Here is a 22,835-nt window from a genome sequence, read left to right as displayed (position 1 = left end):
TGGACTTAAAAGAAGCTCCATTTTGGAGCTTTTTTCCGGTCCGCGCGGGGTCGGCCGTGTGAAGGCTCCAGCTCCCCCGGGACCTAATGGCGGCGGCGGCAGAGCGCCTGCAAGCGGAGGTATGTACCCCACCAATGATTTATGAAGTGTAGAGGATGGTGATCACACCACCCATGAACACTACGTCTTAAATTTACTAAATGCTTTGTAGATATGAAATGCAAAATCTTACCTCATTAACAGACATGATACAAAGGTGGGGAGATGGTAGGGAAGAAGGATCTGGAATATATTACTGTCTTGCTGCTCTGGGTAGAAAGTGTGTGTGTGTGTGTGTGTGTGTGTGTGAGAGAGAGAGAGAGAGAGAGAGAGAGAGAGCACTTATTGCATGAACACAAGTTTGATCCTTTAAGGCCGTAGTGGATAACATGAAGGCTGACACTGAAAGGTGAAACAAACTTTTTGGACTATGGTAGAGTGCCATTCTTAGACACTTTATTTAACAGGGGCCAATTTCTCCGTGATGAACCCAGTATGTCTAGCACTGAAGATCACCTTGGAGTAAAGGAGAATATTAAGTATAAGATTTGATCCTTAGGCTTTTGGAGAGAGTAGAGTTGATGTGGCGTAGTGTAGTGTGTGTTTGAGTGCTGGACTATGACTCTGATGGTCTCCAACTAGGTTCAATTCCAGCTTGGACATGAAATCCACTGGATAATGTTCAGCAAGTCACATGCTCTCGCTGCCGGGAAAGGCAATGGCAAACGTCCTTGACCAATCTTGCCAACAAAATCCCATGTAGATTCACCTTAGGGCTGCCGTAAGTCAGAATGACTTAAGGCACAACACACCCACACACACACACACACACATATGCTGACTACATAATGTCTTGCTGCCCTGGTATGAGACAGCTGGCATCATGTAAGCCGAATATTCTAGCTACATGAGGAAGAATTCCTAATGGTAAGTTTCAGTGGCATAGTATTTTGGAAGGTGTGGACTCTCTTCTTTTGAGCTATTGAAACAAACCCACTTTCAGGGATGCTTAACTGTTGTTCCTGGAATGTCAAGGACTGATCAGATGGCTTTTAGGATCCCTTCAACTGTATGGCAACAAATACAAAATTTCTAAATACAATAAAATGAAACAATAATTAGAGGCAATGAGAGAAGTAATTTCTAAACAGAAAGTGGCAACTGTAATATTAGCATCCCTCACTATTAACTATGCGGGTAGGAAGTTGATGGGAGCTGATATAAGTTGCCGTTTCCTAGGTTGGATTCCAAGGTCTCCTACAAGATCTGCGTTTCTTAGAGTCCTTGAATTATTGTTTGATGTATTTAGCTAAGTGACTGTTCTGGATATGTACCAGATAGAGCTCAACATCAGTTGGTTACAAAGCGACATATTTTGCATTTGTCTCTTTTCCATCTATCTGAACTTGGATTTACCCACTGGCACTATACCCAACAGACACCAAGTTTAAAATAATGTGTCATGAACAATTACAAAGAAATGCATCTCCCAGTAAGATTTTCCTGGAAAGTAAATCGTAGTGTTGGTAACCAGGAAGAAAAATACTGCTCTAATCTGAAAAAAATTTCAGATCCTATTTACATTACATACATTCCATTATAGTTCTTCAGATCCTCAATGAATTAATTTTGTTGTTACTTTAGAAGTGAAGAAAACATAAAAAGTGAAACGTCCTGTTTACCCTTTTATGGTTTTACACTGTATTTGTGATACTCAGGGTATTTCCTTTTAATTTCACATTTTAAAGGAATGTTCTATGGATATCTAGCCCAGGTAAAAGTGTCAATGGAGTACAGGGGATAAGCTAGTAGACAATTTGAATATCAGCATTTGAAATTCATTTACTCATAACAGACAAGGGAAACTCACAGAACAGCACCAAGAACTCTAGACCTCAGAATGGGCTTTTATATATCTCTGGTGTAATCTTTATTTATTGTTTTATATGCATGGATGTAACTAGATAATGATCTTTTGAAAAGACCAAGATCATAGTAGTTACCAAACTTGCTTTTAAGTGCTGTTCAGCTGATTTATTTCTCTTCATTTGAAAACAAATTAAACAAAATCTCAGTGTCCAGAAGAACGCGTCTAGAGGGGCATTGCATATAATTATTTTCATTTAGTCCCTGCATTTAGCTCCATAGACACAACATTTTCAGATCACACCACTGGGATACTAGAAGCATCTTTTCATCCTTTTTGGAGATGCGAAAAACAACAATATGGTTATTGATGAGCCTGATATAGTTATTACATCAGGGCTGCAGTACACGCCTGAAGGGAATTTCCAGCCACCATCAGTTCAGCTCATTCCATCAGGTTTCTCCTCCACCCCCGGCAGGAGACCCTTTTCATTGGGCCATAGTGGATGGGGAGAAGGAAAGGAAAAGTAGGGTCACTCCTCTTCTCCCCTGAACTATTTTTCATTCTAGCCAGTCATAATAGCTTTTAAATACTAGGGTCTGAGTTTGTTTCCCTCGCTTTCTCCCTCCTTTTCCCCTGTTGTGTCTTTGAAATTTTAAACCACTCTGAAAGGGTTTTTTTGTTTTGTTTTTTTCCTGAAGTGGTCTAAAAATTCTTCAAATAAGTAAAGTATTTGTTATGAGATCAGCTATAAAAATGATTGCTAATTTTAGTCCTCCAGATGTTTTAGACTTCAGCTCCCAGAATTCATGACTGCTGGCCAGTCAGCTAGGCTTCAGGGAGTTGAAGTCCAAAAAACACCTGGAGGACCAAACTTTGGGAATTACTGAGCAACAAGGAAATACTAAACAGGGAAGTCAAGACATCTTAAGAATACACACCTGCCATTTTAAGAATTTCCTTGTCTATTTCAAATGACTAGGATCTCCATACCATGAGTTCTGTCTGGCCAATCCTAAACAAACTGCCCCAAAACACACTTCTCCTAGGCAGATAGTGGAACATAAAATCTAATTCTGCCATTGTTCTTTATTTTGTGTTAAGTTCACCAAATTTATTTTCATGCATATTCCACTGAAATGAAGAGCATCTATACAAGGGCCATGCTTACTGGATTTTCCACCATGACTTTTTTTCTAGTTGCCAATGTTCTGATCCTATGATTACACACATGTGTGTTTGTATAGGATCCCAACATTGTGAAAAGGTATTAGTGGGCATGTAACTGAAACTACAATTGCACTCAGCCTTGAGACTAGTACAGAAATTTCCTCAATGATGCTACTCCCTCTGCTACAACACAACTGTGCTATGCAGTTATGGCTGCCAACATTTAAAATGAGACCTCTTCATCAGGGTCTGTGGGAAATACCCAACTATTTTTACAGCTACTTGTGAGATGCATCTATATCTAGTTTGACTTAGAAGGCAGACAGGAAAGTGGGCAACATCACTAGAGTATTGCTGGATTGAATTACAAGGTCATGCAAGATGTTCATTTCCTGAAAACAAAGAACAAGATTGCACCTTATCTTAAAAAACTGTCTTCTACAGTAACTTCAGCTCAGAAATCCTACTCTGTTACTGTTGTGTGCCTTCATCTTGTTTCTGACTTATGGTGACCCTATCATGGTTTTCTAGGCAAGATTTGTTCACAGAAGGTTGTTTTGCCTCCTCTGAAGATGAGAGAGTATATAATTTGCCCAAGGGGTTTTGGGGGTTTTTTTGGGTGTTGGGTTTGTTTGTTGGTGGTTGCAATTTAATCATATTAATGGCGGTTTACAGACCGCCAAATAGTACATCATCAATATCTACTAGGGTTAGGAAGAGGCGGTGCTTCCGCACCCCCCCTAACCCTAGTACGTATTGAATACGTACAAGATGGCGGCGCCCTGTTCATATGGGCGCCGCCATCTTTACGTATCGGACGCTGAGCGTCCGTACGCGTCGCGGGCGTTGTGACGTAGTGAGTGTGCCCCTGGCGCCTCGCTACGTCGCAAACGCGACTTAAAAAGAAGCTCCATTTTGGAGCTTCTTTTTCGGTCCACGCGGGAGTCGGCCCGTGTGAAGGCTCCGGCTCCCCCGCAGACCTACTGGCGGCGGCGGCAGAGCACCGCAAAGCGGAGGTATGTACCCCACCAATGATTTATGAAAGTGTAGAGGATGGTGATCACACCACCATGAACACTACGTCTTAAATTTACTAAATGCTTTGTAGATATGAAATGCCAAATCCTTACCCTCAATGTAACAGACATGATACAAAGGTGGGGAGATGGTAGGGAAGAAAGGATCTGGAATATATTACTGTCTTGCTGCTCTGGGTAGAAAGTGTGTGTGTGTGTGAGAGAGAGAGAGAGAGAGAGAGCACTTATTGCAATGAACACAAGTTTGATCCTTTAAGGCCGTAGTGGATAACATGAAAGGCTGACACTGAAAGGTGAAAACAAAACTTTCTGGACTATGGTAGAGGTGCCATCCTTATGACACTTTATTTAACAGGGGCCAATTTCTCCGGTGATGAACCAGTATGGTCTAGCACTGAAGATCACCTTGGGAGTAAAGGAGAATATTAAAGTATAAGATTTGATCATTAGGGCTTTTTGAGAGAGGAGTTTGATGTGGCGTAGTGTAGTGGTTTGAGTGCTGGACTATGACTCTATGGTCTCCAACTAGAGTTCAATTCCCAGCTTGGACATGAAATCCACTGGATAATGTTCAGCAAGTCACATGCTCTCAGCTGCAGGGAAAGGCAATGGCAAACGTCCTCTGAACAAATCTTGCCAACAAAATCCCATGATAGATTCACCTTAGGGCTGCCGTAAGTCAGAAATGACTTAAAGGCACAACACACACACACACACACACACACACACACACACACACACATACACACACACGCTGACTACATAATGTCTTGCTTGCCTGGTATAGAGACAGCTGGCATCATGTAAGCAAGAATATTCTAGCTAAACATGAGGAAGAACTTCCTAATGGTAAGTGTCAGTGGCATAAAGTATTTTGGAAGGTAGTGGACTCTCCTTCTTTTGAGATATTGAAACAAACCCACCTTTCAGGGATGCTTAAACTGTTGATTCCTGGAATGTCAAGGACTGAATCAGATGGCTTTTAGGATCCCTTCAACTGTATGGCAACAAACTTACAAAATTTCTAAATACAATAAATGAACAAATAATCATAGAGGCAATGAGAGAAGTAATTTCTAAACAGAAAGTGGCAACTGTAATATTAAGCATCCCTCACTATTAACTATGCTGGGTAGGAAGTTGATGGGAGCTGATATAAGTTGCAGTCTGACAACCTACATAGGGCCACAAATTGCCCACCCTTTCCTAGGTTGTATCCAAGGTCTCCTACAAGATCTGCGTTTCTTAGAGTCCTTAGAATTATTGTTTGATGTATTTAGCTAAGTGACTGTTCTGGATATGTACCAGATAGAGCTCAACATCAGTATGGTTACAAAAGCTGACATATTTTGCATTTGTCTCTTTATTCCATCCTATACTTGAACTTGGATTTACCCCACTGGCACTATACCAAACAGACACCAAGTTTAAAATAATGTGTCATAGAACAATTACAAAGAAATGCCATCTCACAGTAAGATTTTCCTGGAAAGTAAATCGTAGTGTATGGTAACCAGGAAGAAAAATACTGCTCTAATCTGAAAATAATTCAGATCCTATTTACATTACATACATTCCATTATAGTTCTTCAGATCCTCAATGAATAATATTTGTTGTTACTTTAGAAGTGAAGAAAAACAATAAAAAGTGAAACGTCCTGTTTACCCTTTTATGGTTTTACACTGTATTTGTGATACTCAGGGTATTTCCTTTATAATTTCACATTTTAAAGGAATGTTCTAATGGATATCTAGCCAAGGTAAAAGTGTCAATGGATGGCTACAGGGGAATAAGCTAGTAGACAATTTGAATATCAGCATTTGAAAGTTCATTTACTCATAACAGACAAGGGAAACTCACAGAACAAGCACAAGAACTCTAAGACCTCAGAAATGGGCTTTTATATATCTCTGGTGTAATCTTTATTTATTGTTTTAATATGCATGGTATGTAACTAGATAATGATCTTTTGAAAAGACCAAGAATCATAGTAGTTACCAAACTTGCTTTTAAGTGCTGTTCAGCTGATTTATTTTCTTTCATTTGAAAACAAAATTAAACAAAACTCTCAGTGTCCAGAAGAAGCGTCTAGAGGCCATTGCATATAATTATTTTCATTTAGTCCCTGCATTTAGCTCCATAGACACAACATTTTCAGATCACACCACTGGGATACTAGGAGCATCTTTTCATCCTTTTTGGAGATGCGAAAAACAACAATATGGTTATTTGATAGAGCCTGATATAGTTATTACATCAGGGCTGCAGTACACAGCATGAAGGGAATTTCAGCCACCATCAGTTCAGCTCAGTTCCATCAGGTTTCTCCCTCCACCCCTGGCAGGACCCTTTTCATTGGGCCGTAGTGGATGGAGAGGAAAGGAAAAGTAGGGTCACTCCTCTTCTCCCCTGAACTATTTTTCATTCTAGCCAGTCATAATAGCTTTTAAATAACTAGGGTCTGAGTTTGTTTTCCCTCGCTTTCTCCCTCCTTTTCCCATGTTGTGTCTTTGAAATTTTAAACCACTCTGAAAGGGTTTTTTTGTTTTGTTTTTTTCCTGAAGATGGTCTAAAAATTCTTCAAATAAGTAAAGTATTTGTTATGAGAATCAGCTATAAAAATGATTGCTAAACTTTAGTCCTCCAGATGTTTTAGACTTCAGCTCCCAGAATTCATGACTGCTGGCCAAGTCAGCTAGGGCTTCAGGGAGTTGAAGTCCAAAACACCTGGAGGACCAAACTTTGGGAATTACTGAGCAACAAGGAAATACTAAACAGGGGAAGTCAAGACATCTTAAGAATACACACCTGCCATTTTAAGAATTTCCTTGTCTATTTCAAATGACTAGGATCTCCATACCATGAGTTCTGTCTGGCCAATCCTAAACAACTGCCCCAAAACACACCTTCTTCCTAGGCAGATATGTGGAACATAAAATCTAATTCTGCCATTGTTCTTTATTTGTGTTTAAGTTCACCAAATTTATTTTCATGCATATTCCACTGAAATGAAGAGCATCTATACAAGGGCCATGCTTACTGGATTTTCCACCATGACTTTATTTTCTAGTTGCCAATGTTCTGAATCCTATGAGTTACACACATGTGGTTTGATATAGGATCCCAACATTAGTGAAAAGGTATTAGTGGCATGTAACTGAAACTACAATTGCACTCAGCCTTGAGACTAGTAGAGAAATTGCCTCCAATGATGCTACTCCCCTCTGCTACAACACAACTGTGCTATGCAGTTATGGCTGCCAACATTTAAAATGAAGACCCTCTTCATCAGGGTCTGCGGAAATACCCAACTATTTTTACAGCTACTTGTGAGATGCATCTAGTATCTAGTTTGACTTAGAAGGCAGACAGGAAAGGTGGGCAACATCACTAGAGGAGTATTGCTGGATTGAATTACAAGGTCATGCAAGATGTTCATTTCCTGAAACAAAGAACAAGATTGCACCTTATCTTAAAAAACTGTCTTCTACAGTAACTTCAGCTCAGAAATCCTACTCTGTTACTGTTGTGTGCCTTCATCTTGTTTCTGACTTATGGTGACCCTATCATGGTTTTCTAGGCAAGATTTGTTCAGAGAAGGTTGGTCTTTGCCTCCTTCTGAAGATGAGAGAGTATAATTTGCCCAAGGCCACCTAGTGCGTTTCCACGGCTGGGCAGGGATTTGAACCCTGGTCTCCAGAGTCGTACTCCAACACTCACACCACTCCAGCTCTCTCCACCTATTTGCCCTATTTAAAATTTTGTCTCCTTAAGAATTAATATGCCCCAAAGACTATGAGGCAATACTGTAATTAAATCTTGATCTGAGATGGCTCATTCACACATACAACCTGTTTCTTAATGCTACACCAATTAAATGATGAACATGCAAGCGTGAAGCAGCTCTCAGTCAATTATGCCAAACTAGCCAGGCTGCTTGGGATACAGCCTGCTGAAGAGAAACTTAAATGGAAAGAAAACTGCAGTTGGAAATCTGCAAAGAAATCCATTTTCATACTCCCGTCGCTTTCAAAAATAGTAATAACATTTTTTGACCAAGAAGCAGGGTTGTGCAATGATGGAGAACGAAAGGCGTAAAGTCAGGGAAGATGAGTGAAAAGTGAGAAAATGAAATAGCATTAAGAAACTTGGATGCTGAAATGAATGAAGACAGCACAAGAAGTAATGATGGCACTTAAAGGAAATACTTTGTGCTGCAGATTCAAAACACGAGGACAGTCTTTATTAACCATTTCATTTCTTATTTTTCCCACAAACTCAGAACGTACTGGAATAATAGTAGATACTGAAGTAAAAATGTCTCTGTTCAGGGAGGAACACAGGAAACAGAATCAGGAGGTTCTTTATCCAGGATTGTGAAAATCAGCAGAACACAGAGTAATACAAACTTGTAAATGATATATATGGCAAGGGAATGCTAGTTAGTGACTAAATCACTAGCTGCAGCTGGTGACTAAGGACAGTATGGATTTTGGAAGTAGTTGTTAGGAGAGAGTGTCACAAGAGGCCATTCATAAAAGTTGTGCTTCAAGCATAAAATAGGCTATGCTCTACAAAAATAAATTTCATGGAGAACTGGTCCTTAGTGCCTACGATATGCTGATTCCATGGCTGATTTCATCTCCTCAACACTATACAGTGAATCCTTCATTCCAAAACCACGGTATAGACAGCAAAGATTTCCCAAGTCACCTGCAGGGAATATTTTCTTTGTACATGGATAATGAGAAGCTGAATCAGAGCCACTAATATTCAGAAACCCCTATAAGAAGGGTGAGTCAGATTCAAGCTTTATCTGGCCTTTTTAATATATTACTATTAGCTTCATGGCCCAGCTATGTTTGAAATGTACAAAGTAAGAAGAGAGTTTGAGAAATTATAATTATATTTTAATTTGATTTAAATTGAGTTAATTTAATTTATATCCTTTCTCCTTCCCAACATGAGACCCAAGATGGTTCACTCAACAGATTAAAACAGCTAGAAAACAATGATGATTTTTAAAAAGATCCCATGAAGATTTTAACACTTAGGCAGGCTCATATAGGGAGATAGATAGAGTCTTTGAGGTGTAGTTTGGACCTAAAATGTACAGGGTCATTTATAGGCCATAACCAGCAATTTGAACTGTGCCTAGAAACAGAATAGTAAAATTGCTGCAACAGGGGAGTTATATATTCCCAGCCTGAAAGAGCAGTCTGACTACAGCATTTTGAATCTGCTGAAGTTTCTGAACAGTTTTTCAGAAACTGGTCAGAAAGACCTGATGATCAAAGCCAAGCATGGCAATGGAAAGCTACCACCCTGGATATTTCCTTGCCACCACAGTCAGCAATGTGTTGAACAGTCATGACCTGATGAATTACAACTTGTGTGTTTCCAATTGCTGGAGAGAAGCCACTCTGTAGTCTCTGTCTCTGAGCTTGTTTAAGAATGGTGCCATTTTCTCCCAAAGAAGTTTCTTGTAGGCCCCCACATAAGCCAAGCAGTTTGAGATCTTGGAGATGAGAGCAGCCGAAGAGTAGAATTTGCTCTCAATAGCATTCATTTTCTTGCCCTCTTTGTCCACAAGTGTAGAATGCAATTGGCATAAAAATCTCAACTGGACAGCACTGACAATGATGGAATTAGGTTTAGATTGTGCCCTAGAGAAGAAATGGCTGAATCCTTTACCTGCTGAGTCTGTAACTTGCTGGAAGTGGATGGAATGGACAACGGTGTTGACCAAGACTTCCAAATGACTTGAGTACAAAAGCATCCGTAAAGCCACAGAAGTAGTTGCTTTTGACTCAATTCACTAGAAAATTGAATCCTCAGTCAGACTGAAAACTTATTGTGTAGAGACCTGGCCATGTGGGAAATCTGATTGGAAAGCACTTTGATATCATCAGTTTGGGTGTCCATGGTGCCTAACTCAATCGTAGGAGAATTTCTAGCTGGCATAACCACAGAAGCAGAATTGGATCAAGACCCAGAAGTCCCAAACATCATAGAAAGATGGATGGTCTGGCTAGAATAGGTAAAAGTGGGGGTTCTTTGTACCAGATGTAGCATCCTGGGCTTGAGATGGCCGAGACACCGCCTGGTTTTGAGACACAGTACTTTTAGAAGGATTCTGGTCAACCAATGCTTGATCTTGTTGAATGGAGGCCAGGACAGCAAAGTACATGTGGTCTGGATGGTGTCTTGTGTCGTGAAGGTTGTGTTGAGGAAGCCTCATTCCTATAATAGCAAGTATAATGCCCAGAACAACTGTTGCCGGTGAAAGAACTGACCTCAGAATAGCAGGATTCCCATGAAGGGCTCTGTATCTATAGTAGCCATGGCATCATAGACAATGGACAGTCTGCAGATGGGCAGTCTACTTTGATAATACCAATAGGAAGAAGCTGAAGCACTGGAATAAAAGCACTAGAATGATACTGGTGTTGGTGTTGACAGGTTTCTCTTGAATTGAGACTAGAAATGGAGAAGGAGAAACTGTAATTCTAACAACAGAAGATGCCTGTATTTCTGCCTCCAAAACATGGTCCTCTGACCTTCTGTCTTGGATGGAGATGGACTCTGTCACCACAGTACACTGTTTTGGAGAAGCCAGCAAAGGAGATAACAATGCATCATGAAAAATTATTTCCAAGGCAACTCCCTGAAGAGGTGTAGATGGCTCTACTTACAGCTGGCCAAATGTGAAGAAGAAGGCTGAAGTGAAGAGTGTTCTTTCGATCTCTTCTTCTTCTTATGTTTTAGGCCAGTCTGCATTTCAGTCTTGAGAGATATGCCAGGAGTTGATGGACAATGAGGCGACTCGTCTCCAGTACCATCTCTGGCCTTCTTAGCAGGCATACAGATGGTCTCCATCAATGTACTTGTAGCCTTTTGTTTAGAAGAACTGACATCCATCAGGACAGAGGCCACCTTCTCCATACTCAACATCAACTTCTTCAAAGCTGAGGATCGACATCATAGGTCTGCTTTGCCTCTCCAAGCCAAATGTTGCTAACACTGTGAGGCAGATGCAGTGGGAGATGAAAAGGAACTGGCATTTTTCATGGGAACCCCTTATATAGGGCTGCCAGAGGTGGGCAGATCTACCGCCCAAACTCTTCAGAATGCTTTATAATGCTCCAAAAGAGTCACTGTGTAAGTGAAGGATAACCCATTTGTGTGAGTCACAGAGACCACGAAGAAGAACTGCAGCACAAAGAGATGTGCACCATTCAAAAGATAATGACATTATGTACTCATATAGTCACTTCTTGTCAGAATTCATACATTTCTCAAGCATCCATCACATGTTGAACTCCCTACTTATGTGGTAACTATATCCACTTTGCATAAAGTAGCCACAGACTGCAACAGGCAGAGAGAAACAGGGACCAGGGTGTGTGGATTCAGGTCTGCTTCTCAATATATTGGCCTACATTTGTGTCAAAATATTACAGATTAACCATTGGCCTTGTGGATTCTTACTACAGTTGAGGTACAGATCACTGAAATTTTTAAGGACTATTCACACATCAGGGTAATTGGCACAGGATCTTGGACACTATGGAGGGGTAAGTGCCAGTGTATCCTGTGTATATAAAAGGTAAACTGAGTGATAAAAGATAATTCTGGCAAAGAAACCCTAAAGGTCAAAGATTTTTCATATGTTTATACACATTACAAGTGAGCAAATATGTGGGAGGCATGGACCAATTTCCTTCCAAAACCTCTCCATGGGCTGCACAAACAGACCTCACAAATCCAAATATAGTTGGCCCTCTGTATCCACAGATTCTACAACCTTGGAGTCAACCATCCAACTCTTGAAAATATTATATACAGTACTATGCTACTGTATATAATGGGGCTTCAGAATTCACAGATTTTAGTATCCCCAGGAGTTCCTAGAACCAAACCCCAGCAGGCATGTAGGGCCCACTGTTCATCTGTTTTCTGCTGTAGTATCTTTCAAAATGGGAGCTAGAAGTGATGTTCTATCACTGCCTGTTGCCGTTTTGGTAGGGACAGCAGATGTTTTGGAGGAAGGGGGGATTCTGGGTTTGTGAAGGGATATTTTGCATGATTAGGGAAATCCTCTGCAGAGTTTTCAGTCAAACATTGTCCTAAAGTCACTTTTTAAATGTTTTGGAAGGGGTTAGGGAATTGGTGTGGGGCTTTGTGTACCCAGCAGGCTGCACTCTGCCCACCCTGACATACCCAATCTCTTTCAAAGGCAATACTGCCAAGATACTTAAACTATACCCAGCTAATGCTTAACAAGTCATTTAGACCATATCTTTCTTTTCTTTTTCAGTCAGCTAAATACTATCCTCAGCACATGTGACATGAGCAAATTGGCATCCAAACCATACGAAGCCAATGGTTCAGAAAACTATTAGCAATTGTACTATCTACCAACAGGACAAATTATTCATTCATCTTGTCAGCTTTTGAGATACATAATTGTGTGATTCATATTTATCTAGCAAAAAAAAAAAAAAATTACCTCAGGAAACCTGTCTGGAAACATTTCTTGTTTACCATATACACAGATAGAGACTGTAATGATATACAGGCTTAACTAGATGTTTTTATTATTCTGTTTAAGATGTCAGGTTTTCTTCCCTGCCTGTCCTGTTTCCTGCTACTTCCCAGCCCTGGCACTTTCAGCAGCTCCAAAGATTCCTTCCACTACCTCATTAATCACCGCACTGCCATGCGCTATCTTACCTGCAGATGTAATTCGTCTTGCAAGTATCTTGTAAATTCAGGCAGTTTGGCTTCTCCTTGTCCTCATATGAACACGCAGGAACTATAGTCTGCCGCCTCCTCTCTGTGCATGCAACATCTCGGCAGGAGCAGAAGAGCATCCCATAACTGTGCTTTGGGGGAACTTTGTCGAAAAATTGCCTCAGGGCCTTATGACACTTCCGCTTATTACAGATATCAATAGACACACTGGTGGTACAGGGAGTTATGTAAGCTGACCGGAATTTCTTGCAAGTATCATTTAGGTTACAGGCTTTTGCTGCATCCAAACAATTGTTCCCCTTTGAAATGGCAGGCTCTGCTGTAAGAAAAAGAAAAGAAACAGAAACAGAATTATTATTGCTAAGTTCACATTCATATTATCAAAACGTATTTATCACTGAGTAAACTCTTAGCACCAGAGCTGACTATAACAACATAAATAGGTAGCAGTTTGTGTGAGTATCTTGCAGCTTCACAGCTGTGGATGACTATGTCACAAAGGATATGTTCACAGATAGGCCAAAGATACACGATATCTGTGCAGCAGGATACAAAAGTGATATATGTATTTACATGCAATAATTTAAGCTGCACCAATGGAAAGCAGAGTTTCATATATGATTGCATTTGTACAATCCACTTTTTCCAAGTTCTGGCCAATATGAATGTACGTTAGGCATTACTGACTTTTGTCAGCTGTACTTCCACTATGGAACTTTTGAGAAATGAAGCAGTTTCCAAATGACAACAAAAAAGCTGCACTTGGATGCGACAATCTACAGGACTTCAATATTGTGAAAGTTATAATTATATATTAAACCCCTAGTTTATTTTGTCTACAAAACACTATGCAGAAATGTATACCAAATTCAAGTATAATTTCCATGTAATTTGCAGGGCATATAATTATGCAATATAGGCATAGTAGACACTAATTACTATGTGATTACAGAGTAATTACATGCCTATTTGTTTCTGGAAAGCAAATGTTATGCAGAAAGCCTGAAACCAGACTTCCTTCAACAAGCACCTATCAGAAAGAGATAGGATACATTTTGACCTGTCACATTTTTAAAAAAATAAATAAATCTTGATACCTACTAAAACTACTAGAGACCTAAGGCCCACCTCTGTGGATTGTGATTAAGGATGAGTTAAAGAGGTGAAGCTTCAAGTGATCTTGGCTCTTTGCCACCTTCACAGATTCTCCTTAGCAAAAGTGACACTAAAGCCTTTGAGAAGACAAAGCCAAGCTGTTAGTTGATACCAGTCTTGTGTTGCATAAAAAGTGTCTTATGTTGCATGAAAAGACCCTAGCTGGGGGGGGGGGGCGCCAGGTAAAACACCTGTTTTTGCCTTGTTTTCCTTTATTCTTTTGCTTATATCTTTCTCAAGCACTTGGTAATCTCATAGAATTATAGAGTTGGTAGAGACCTCAAGGAACATTAAGTCCAACCCCCTGCCATGAAGGAACACCCAGTCAAAGTACTCTGACAAATGTCCATCCAGCCTCTATTTAAAAACCTCCAAAGGAGGTGGCTCCACTACACTCTGAGGCAGTGTATTCCACCATTGAATAGTTCTTTGTGGAAATTATCACACTGCTAATTTCCAGCCGGGAGAGAGGTGGGTTGTAAGCGTAACAGAAGGATCTTATTGAACAGCCTGTGGCCGGAGAGTAGGCAGCCCATATCTAATTTGGGCTTCTCACACAGCTTTTCAAAAAAGGGAAAATCCCATTCTTGAAAACCTGTGGGAGATGTCCAGATTGGATACAGGCTGCCTAATGCTCGGCCACTGGGCTGTCTGATAAGATTCATGTGTTACGATTACAACCTGCGTCTATCCCAGCAGGAACCGGCGGTGCAATAATCTCCACTGTCAGTAAGTTCTCCCTAATGTTGAGGTGGAATCTCTTTTCCTGTAGTTTGAATCCACTGCTCCGGGTATTATTCTCTGGAGCTACAGAAAAACTTGCTCCCTTCTCAATATGACATCCTTTCAGATGTTTAAATAGAGCTATCATATCACCTCTTACTTCTCTATTCTCCAAGCTAAACTTTTTTTTTAGACTGTAACATCTGCTGTCTTTCAGTGGCCTTACTGGCTGGGAGATTTTCTGTGTTATCATGCCCTCAAAGTGACTTTTCCAAACTCTATACTGAGGGAATTCTGAAAGCATGTCACATTTCAAAAAGAACAATCCAGTTCAGATGCTTTTGCCTGAATCAGTGGAGGAAGGAGGAGGGCTAGACCCTGCCTTATCCCTGTGTTTTCAGTGGGAAGGTTACTGGAGGGAGGGATTCTTCATATATTTGATTTAGAATCCTCACCACAAGTAAACATTGTAAACCAAGTGTGGCAGAGCTGGGGCATTAAGAATGCTGGGGCAGAGCAACCCTGTGCAACAAGTTTATTAACAAACATTAAGAAAGATGGATCAGTAAAAATAATGCCATATATTTTCACAAGCACAATATCCTAAAGGTTTTTTTTAAAAAAATTATCCAGAATAAATATGAAACAGAACATGAAACTGAAACAGGCTAGGAACATAAAGACTGTCATTCCCTTGTTAGCAGATAAAACATATACAATGTTGTGAGGTTAACAAGTATGGACACAATTACTGCAAAGACTTATTTCAGGAGTCTCCCCTGTCCCCATAAAGCCACACACCAGACAAAGGTATACCTGAAGAAGCATCCAAATTCTTCTATTGTTTAACAACTGCTAAATGACCTGAACCCATTAAGAAGATTATTTGGTCATATGACAGGAACATAACGGGAAGCCTCAATTATATTTTAGAAGCGCCGTGGATGATCAGATCCCTGGCGCTTCCACAACGTTTCTGCAACATTTGGATGATGTTTGCATGACATTTCACCCTGCATGTGATAAGGTCCTAGGTGTCAGGACAAGCTGCAACACATATGCATGGACTATCAGTTTTTCCTCTTTAAAGTATGGATTAAATATTTAATAAATAAACACCACAGTATTATTACTATTATTATTATTATTATTATTATTATTATTATTATTAAGATTTATTTATAAACCACTATAAGTTTACACAGCGCTGTACATACAATTAAGTTAAAATAACAAAAAGAAATAGAAACCTGTCATAGGTATACATTCTACAAAAAAAGTTAAACATTAATACATATGTTAAAAGTAAAACAATAAGTTATAACAACACAGGTTAAAATAAGTGTGAACTAGCACATTTGCTCAGCTATCTCGTACAAAACTGGAAGTACACACTTACAATCATTACATCTTCAAGATACGGCCAAGTCCCTTAAATAGCCGTTTTTGTGAGAGGAAAAATTTACATAATAAAACAACTGGAACAGGACAAAACATGAAAGATTTAATGATCAGAACATCACATCCCCTAATTTTTAGAGCAATTTGCAGAGCGCAAGTCCATTAACTTTCAGCTTGGAACATGGCTAAAAATACTTTGAGACCTTTTTGACGGTTATCGATGATTTTATATCCATATACTTCAAAATGAGATGAATTTTTTTCACTGAAGCAGATGTCAACTCAATGTTTATGAAATCTATGCATCTTCCATACACCCTGTTTATTCGAAGCCAGTACACCCTTTGAGGATTCACGATAAGGCTGTTAATTTGTTGAAGGATTTAGGCGATTTAGGATTGGTACAAAACTTTTATTTGGATCTCAGTGAATTTAATATGCTGAAGCACAATCTGCAAACACTAGTACACAAAGCCCAAACCTGAGCACTTAGAAACCATATTTATTTTAATTACATGTCCACATATGCATATCTCCCTTTTTTCTAAAATTAATGGTATTTCAAGTCCTATTTTTTGGCTTGATCATGCCCTATAGCAAAAGTGGGGCAATCTCTTTCAGATTAAAGTCTGAATTTCATTCCTGTGAAGTCTTTGTTGTTGTTGGTAAGCAATGAGAATAAAGATGGAACCAAAAATTACAAACTTTCCCTTGTCATATTCAGAAAAGAACAATTAAATTATTGTTTTGCATACAGTTTTTAAAATATATAGTTTAGCTCTTACTATCAATAAACAAGGCATGCTTATACTGATAAAAGAATTGTCCCCAACTTGTATTTTTAATGAGTGACCATGCAGTGACCTCATTTAAAACCACACATATAAAGTCTCCAAGTGAACTTGCTTTTTCCCCTTCTTCCCAGCATGTGCATCAATTATCAGCCAATGGCTCTTATTGTCTACCTGTGAGAGTCCTTTCAGATACATTTCGGATTGGATGCTCCACATCTAAATTCCTTTTCCCCTTCGCTGCGCCACAGTTAGTGTGGGAGGGCCATTTTAAATGTAAACACACATACACATACATATATGATGAGCGAAAGAAAAAAAAAGTATTTATTATCTTTTTATCATGAAAACAATCAGCTGTGGAGATCAGTGGTGAGTGGGTAGATTGGGATAACTCCTCCATCTTTGCTCCACCCAAGTGTTGTATCCGGTTTGTAGTTATTACTCTTCCCCTCCTCCTATACCTCCAACCCAATCCACATAGTGTCATCTTTGTTCTTACTCTTCCTTCCAATCATTTCTTCACTCATTCATGCTGAGTATTTAATGCTCTCCCTCCTCCAATGCCCCCCCATACATATATGCAGATTTATAATAATAATATAATAATAATATGATTTATTTGTATAACGCTTTTCCTACGATCAAAGCGGTTTACAGCATACATATGCATATAATACAACAAAGCAAGTAGAACAAAAAACAAAAATAAAAACTCTGTTTCTCCGCCTCTCAAGATGTGGAGTCAGGGGGAGGGCTCCTCAACTTGCAGGCGGACGGCCTGTTGTTTCTTGCCTGCTTCTCTCCCTTCAAGATGAGGTCAGGGGGAGGCTCTTCAACTGGCAGCGGAGGCCCTGTTGTTTCCGTTGCCTGCTTCTCTCCCCTCAAGATGGAGGTCAGGGAGAGGGCTCTTCAAACTGTGCAGGCGGAGGCCTGTTGTTTTTCTTGCCGCTTCTCTCCCCTCAAGATGGAGCCAGGGGAGGGCTCTCTCAACTTGGCAGCGGAGGCCTGTTGTTTTTCCTTGCCTGCTTCTCCCCTTCAAGATGGAGTCAGGGGGAGGCTCTTCAAACTTGGCAGGCGGAGGCCTGTTGTTTCTTGCTCTCTTCTCCCTTCAGATGGAGGTCAGGGGGAGGGCTCTCAACTTGGCAGCGAGGCCGGTTGTGTTCTTGCCTGCTCTCTCCCTTCAAGATGAGTCAGGGGGGCTCTTCAACTTGCAGGCGGAGCCTGTTGTTTCTTGCCTGCTTCTCTCCCCCAAGTGGAGGTCAGGGGGAGGCTCTTACAACTTGGCAGGCGGAGGCCTTTGTTTCTTGCCTGCTTCTCTCCCCTCAAGATGGAGGTCAGGGTGAGGTCTTCAATCTGGCAGGACGGAGGCCTGTTGTTTTCTTGCCTGCTTCTCTCCCCTCAAGATGGAGGTCAGGGGAGGGCTCTCAAACTTGGGCAGCGAGGCCTGTTTGTTTCTTGCCTGCTTCTCTCCCCTCAAGATGGAGGTCAGGGGGGAGGGCTCTTCAACTTGGCAGGCGGAGGCCTGTTGTTTCTTGCCTGCGTTCTCTCTCCCCTCAAGATGGAGGTCAGGGGGAGGGGGCTTCTCAACTTGGGCAGGCGGAGGCCTGTTGTTTCTTGCCTGCTTCTCTCACCTCAAGATGGAGGGTCGGGGGAGGGCTCTTCAACTTGGCAGGCGTGAGCCTGTTTTTCTTGCCTGCTTCTCTCCCTTCAACGATGTGAGGCCAGGTGGAGGCTCTTCAACTTGCAGGCGGAGGCCTGTTGTTTCTTGCCTGCTCTCTCCCTCAAATGGAGGCCAGGGGGGGGCTCTTCAACTGGCAGCGGAGGCTCGGTTGTTTTTGCCTGCTTCTCTCCCCTCAAGATGGAGGCCAGGGGAGGGCTCTTCAACTTGGCAGGCGGAGGCTGTTGTTTCTTGCCTGCTTCTCTCCCCTCAAGATGGAATCAGGGGGAGGGCTCTTCAACTTGGCAGGCGGAGCCTGTTGTTTCTTGCCTGCTTCTCTCCCCTCAAGATGGAGTCAGGGGAGGGCTCTTCAACTTGGCAGGCGGAGGCCTGTTGTTTTCCTGGCCTGCTGTCTCTCCCCAAGATGGAGGTCAGGGGAGGGCTCTTCAACTTGCCAGGCGGAGCCTGTTGTTTCTTGCCTGCTTCTCTCCCTCAAGATGGAGGTCAGGGGAGGGCTTCTCAACTTGGCAGGCGGAGGCCTGTTGTTTCTTTGCCTGCTTCTCTCCCCCTCAAGATGGAGGTCAGGGGGGAGGGCTCTTCAACTTGGCAGCGGAGCCTGTTGTTTTCTTGCCTGCTTCTCCCCCCTCAAGATGGAGGTCAGGGGGAGGCTCTTCAACTTGGCAGGCAGAGGTCTTTTTCTTGCCTGCTTCTCTCCCCTCAAGACGGATTTCCTAGTGAACAAGTGATGAATGATTAGGAATTACTAGGGAAAGAATAAGAATAAAGATGATACAAAAATGATCAGATTCAGGGAGGATCGAAGCAGGGAGAGTAAAACAGTATAAATGACATGACACTTGGGTGGGGGGTAAAAAAGAATGGGGTGGACACACCCTAACCTCTCCTGTTGAATCTCACAGCTAGACATATACCACAGTAGAAAAACATGGTGACATATACCAGGCTTACCTGACCTGTCCAGTCCCCCCCCCCCCACAAAAAACCCTTCAGGATCCATAATGACATTGCTATGGAGAGCGGAACACACGAACACACACACAACGAATATCCAGAGTTTCTGGCTAAAATCAAGAGTAAATCCCCAACCCACCCCATATTAAAGCTCTGGGCACTGGAAAGTCCCAATTCCATCCAAATTGGTCCCAAGTCCAAATTCAGTCTAAATTGTCTGTATGTGGTCTGGACAGCTTGCAGTGAAGACAAGCTGAGACCATTTTATGTGGTCCTTGCAAACAAGCCCGGAGGCTAAAGGGAGGCATTCTAAGAGCTGTTCCCAGTTAAGATTTGAAACGATTTAAAATACAACGTTTTTTAATAAAACGCATTCAAAATAACCCTGGTGGTTAGTCTTGCGTTCCGAAACGCGTTATTCTTCGTTCCCATCTGGTTATTTAAATCGAAGTTTTTCACCTGCAAGCGTCCTACTGTGGCATGAAATCGGTGTTTAAATAAAGCGATTCTCTCTTCCATACCTTATTGGCGAGCTGTCAATCAATAGTACTAGTCAAATGACGTAACGTTAAACCGGATTATTTGGAAGCGATTACTGTCGTCAGCATTTCCATTCATTGACCGTTTGTGAAATGATGTATTTTTGGCGGTTTTTTTTTTTAAATGAAACCAAATCAAGGCGCTTAAACGATCAAACGTCAATAAGCGCTGTCAGCCTTATAATACATTTTCCCTCCGAATTATTAGAAACCCAAGCTCTCCAGAGAACTAGGGGATAGTTTTGCATGCAGCACCCCTCTTCATGTTCTCACAGACGCCAGGAGAATCCCTTCACAAAGCCCAAGATCAATGGGGGAGATCTGTCAAGCGAATTTATTAGGAAACCCAAACTACTTTCCAGAGGAACTATGGATATTTTTGCATGACAGCATCCCCTCTTCATGTCTCCCAAGACAGCCAGCAGAATCCCTTCACAGAGCCCCAGAGATCAATGGGGAGGCTTCTGGCAAAGCGAATTTAGTAGGAAAACCCAAGCTCTTTCCAGAGGAACTATGGGATAGGTTTTGCATGACAGCATCCCCTCTTCATGTCTCCCAAGACAGCCAGGAAATCCCTTCACAGAGCCCAAGATCAATGAGCTTCTGGCAAAGCAGGGAGGGAGCATCTTCCCAACGATTCTCTTTCCAGGGTTGGAGGAGAAGGCAAAGATTCCGTTTGAGAAAAGAGAGAGAAAGGCTCTATCCCCCCCCCCATTGATCAAGCCCTTCCCTGTCTGGGCGAGATCAGATGCCTCCTCGCGAGGAGCCTTCCCTTCCCTGCCTGGGCAGAGCAGAGCCCAAGGGCAGGGAATGCCTCTTTGAAGGAGGCTCTCCCTTCCTTCTCTCTCCTCGTTTAGAAATGGGCTCTCCCCACACAGAGGGAGAGTTGCAATCCCACGGGAGAAGCCTTGTAGTCCTTTGCATTGCAGGCGCTTAAAGCGCTGAAGAGATTAACGCCTGTAAAACCATTAAAATAAAAAATAAAAATAATCCTTATCTCTTATTGAAAGCCACAGCGAACAAAGGGGTGAGGAAGAAAAAATGGCGACACCACACGGTATGGGGACAGAAAGGGCAACTCCCCCAAGGACAGCCCCCAAGCAGTCCGCTCCTCCATCCATCCAACCCGATTCAAAGGCTGTCGTTCCTATTTAAATACTCCGGTTCCTAACTTTAATCAATGGAAAAACGTAGTCGGACCCTAGTGTTTTTTTAACACGTGTTAAATAGAAAATTCGATTTAAATTTTTATCCCGCTCTACAATCGATTTGTAGTGGGGACGATGCGGGTTGCTCCTAGAACCGTTCTAGGTTTAATCGGATCCTAACATGAACGCCACTCCTTGGATTCGATTCAGAAACGCGGGGTTTCCCTAGTGGGAACATCCCCTAATCTTCAGAATGGGGGGGAAATTGCAAAAATGTTTTAAAAATCACTAAACTATTGCATTTTGGAGAAGGAAGTGTTTGGCCATCTGGAGAACTCAGGAGAGCCCAGATTCAGCCCCAGTCTGAGGTCTCTTGGGTATGTACCTTTATGTTGCCAGTCAACTTATACAATTTCACGAGGTTTTTATAAGCCAAGTACTACTCAGGTGTGTTTTTGCTTCTTCCTCCCTCTGAAATAATAGCCTACATACAGGGTATTCTCATTGGCATCTCCCATCCAAGCGTACTAAACCAGAGCTGACTCTGCTCAGCTTCCAAATCATATTGATCTGGTGCCTTAAGTTATTTGGGGACCTGAATTCCCTACTCCTGTCCTATTGAGCCATCAGTATTAAGTAACAACTTCCTAAGGAGTGATTCCCACTAACACGCACAGCTGTGTCCCATATATATGTTGGGTTTACATTAAAATACAGGAGTGCTCACACATTACAGTGAATATGTGTGAAACTAATTGAATAACTTCATTCTTTGAATCTCTATTTTCTGGTTGTCTGCAATATTGAGTCATATACCACTTGTTCACATGTGAATGACAGTTTCTGATTTTTTACTTCCTGGAATATAGAGCCTTGGAATACGTTTCTTTGGGAATTAGCATGTGTTGAAATTCCTAATCAGGAGCAATTACTGAATCTGAGCACAAATGATAAATCTTCGGTTTCAGATTTTCTACTAAGAGAGAGTATTTTGTAATGTAAGGATACCAATGTTTGCATCATAGATTATGTTGGTAGTATCCAAACAATTCTGAAACACGGTCTGTGAAGAAATCTTTGCTACACAATTACAGCACCCTTTTATGCTACACAATTGTAATATTTGCTTCTAGTTTAGGTACCATGGTTCCATACTATCTGAATCCTGGGATTTGCCATTTAGGGAGGGTATTTAGATTCCTCAACCAGAGAATCTTCTCACCAAACATCCAATCCCAGGATTCCCATATGCAAGCAGCTACAGCAGCTTAGTGGGCATCACCAGTACTACGTCACGACAGTGTGACAAGGTCTCGCCTATATCTCTCATGCCGGAAATCTACAGTCAAGGCTCCGTATCCCGGATTAAATCGAACCTGTTTCCAAGATTCATCCTCCATGGTTGAAATAAAAAAAATCCCAAAGCAAACCTTGATTTTATATAAGAGATACCATTTTACTATGCCATTGTATAAATGGGATTTCAAACATCCATGGATTTTGGTATCCACAGCATGAGGGGTGTGTGTGTCCTGGACCAAACCTTAGTGGATGCTGAGAGCCCATTGTATTATG

General features: G+C 41.5%; 1 protein-coding gene across 4 annotated transcripts in view; it reads right to left on the bottom strand.

Annotated features, from left to right (window-relative positions):
- The window catches only part of GFRA1 (GDNF family receptor alpha 1), a 314,453-nt gene that overhangs the window by 95,440 nt on the left and 196,178 nt on the right, over positions 1 to 22,835 (bottom strand). For 3 of the 4 annotated variants that reach the window (XM_042458611.1, XM_042458609.1, XM_042458612.1), the window contains exon 5: positions 12,851 to 13,190. In XM_042458611.1, the coding sequence (XP_042314545.1) occupies positions 12,851 to 13,190 (340 nt within the window). The remainder of the gene's footprint in view (positions 1 to 12,850; positions 13,191 to 22,835) is intronic. The other variant, XM_042458610.1, reaches the window with a different exon arrangement.

The sequence above is a fragment of the Sceloporus undulatus genome, chromosome 3 (assembly GCF_019175285.1).
Source record: "Sceloporus undulatus isolate JIND9_A2432 ecotype Alabama chromosome 3, SceUnd_v1.1, whole genome shotgun sequence".
In the NCBI taxonomy this organism is placed as follows: Eukaryota; Metazoa; Chordata; class Lepidosauria; order Squamata; family Phrynosomatidae; genus Sceloporus; species Sceloporus undulatus.
This window is presented reverse-complemented; position numbering and strand designations above follow the sequence as displayed.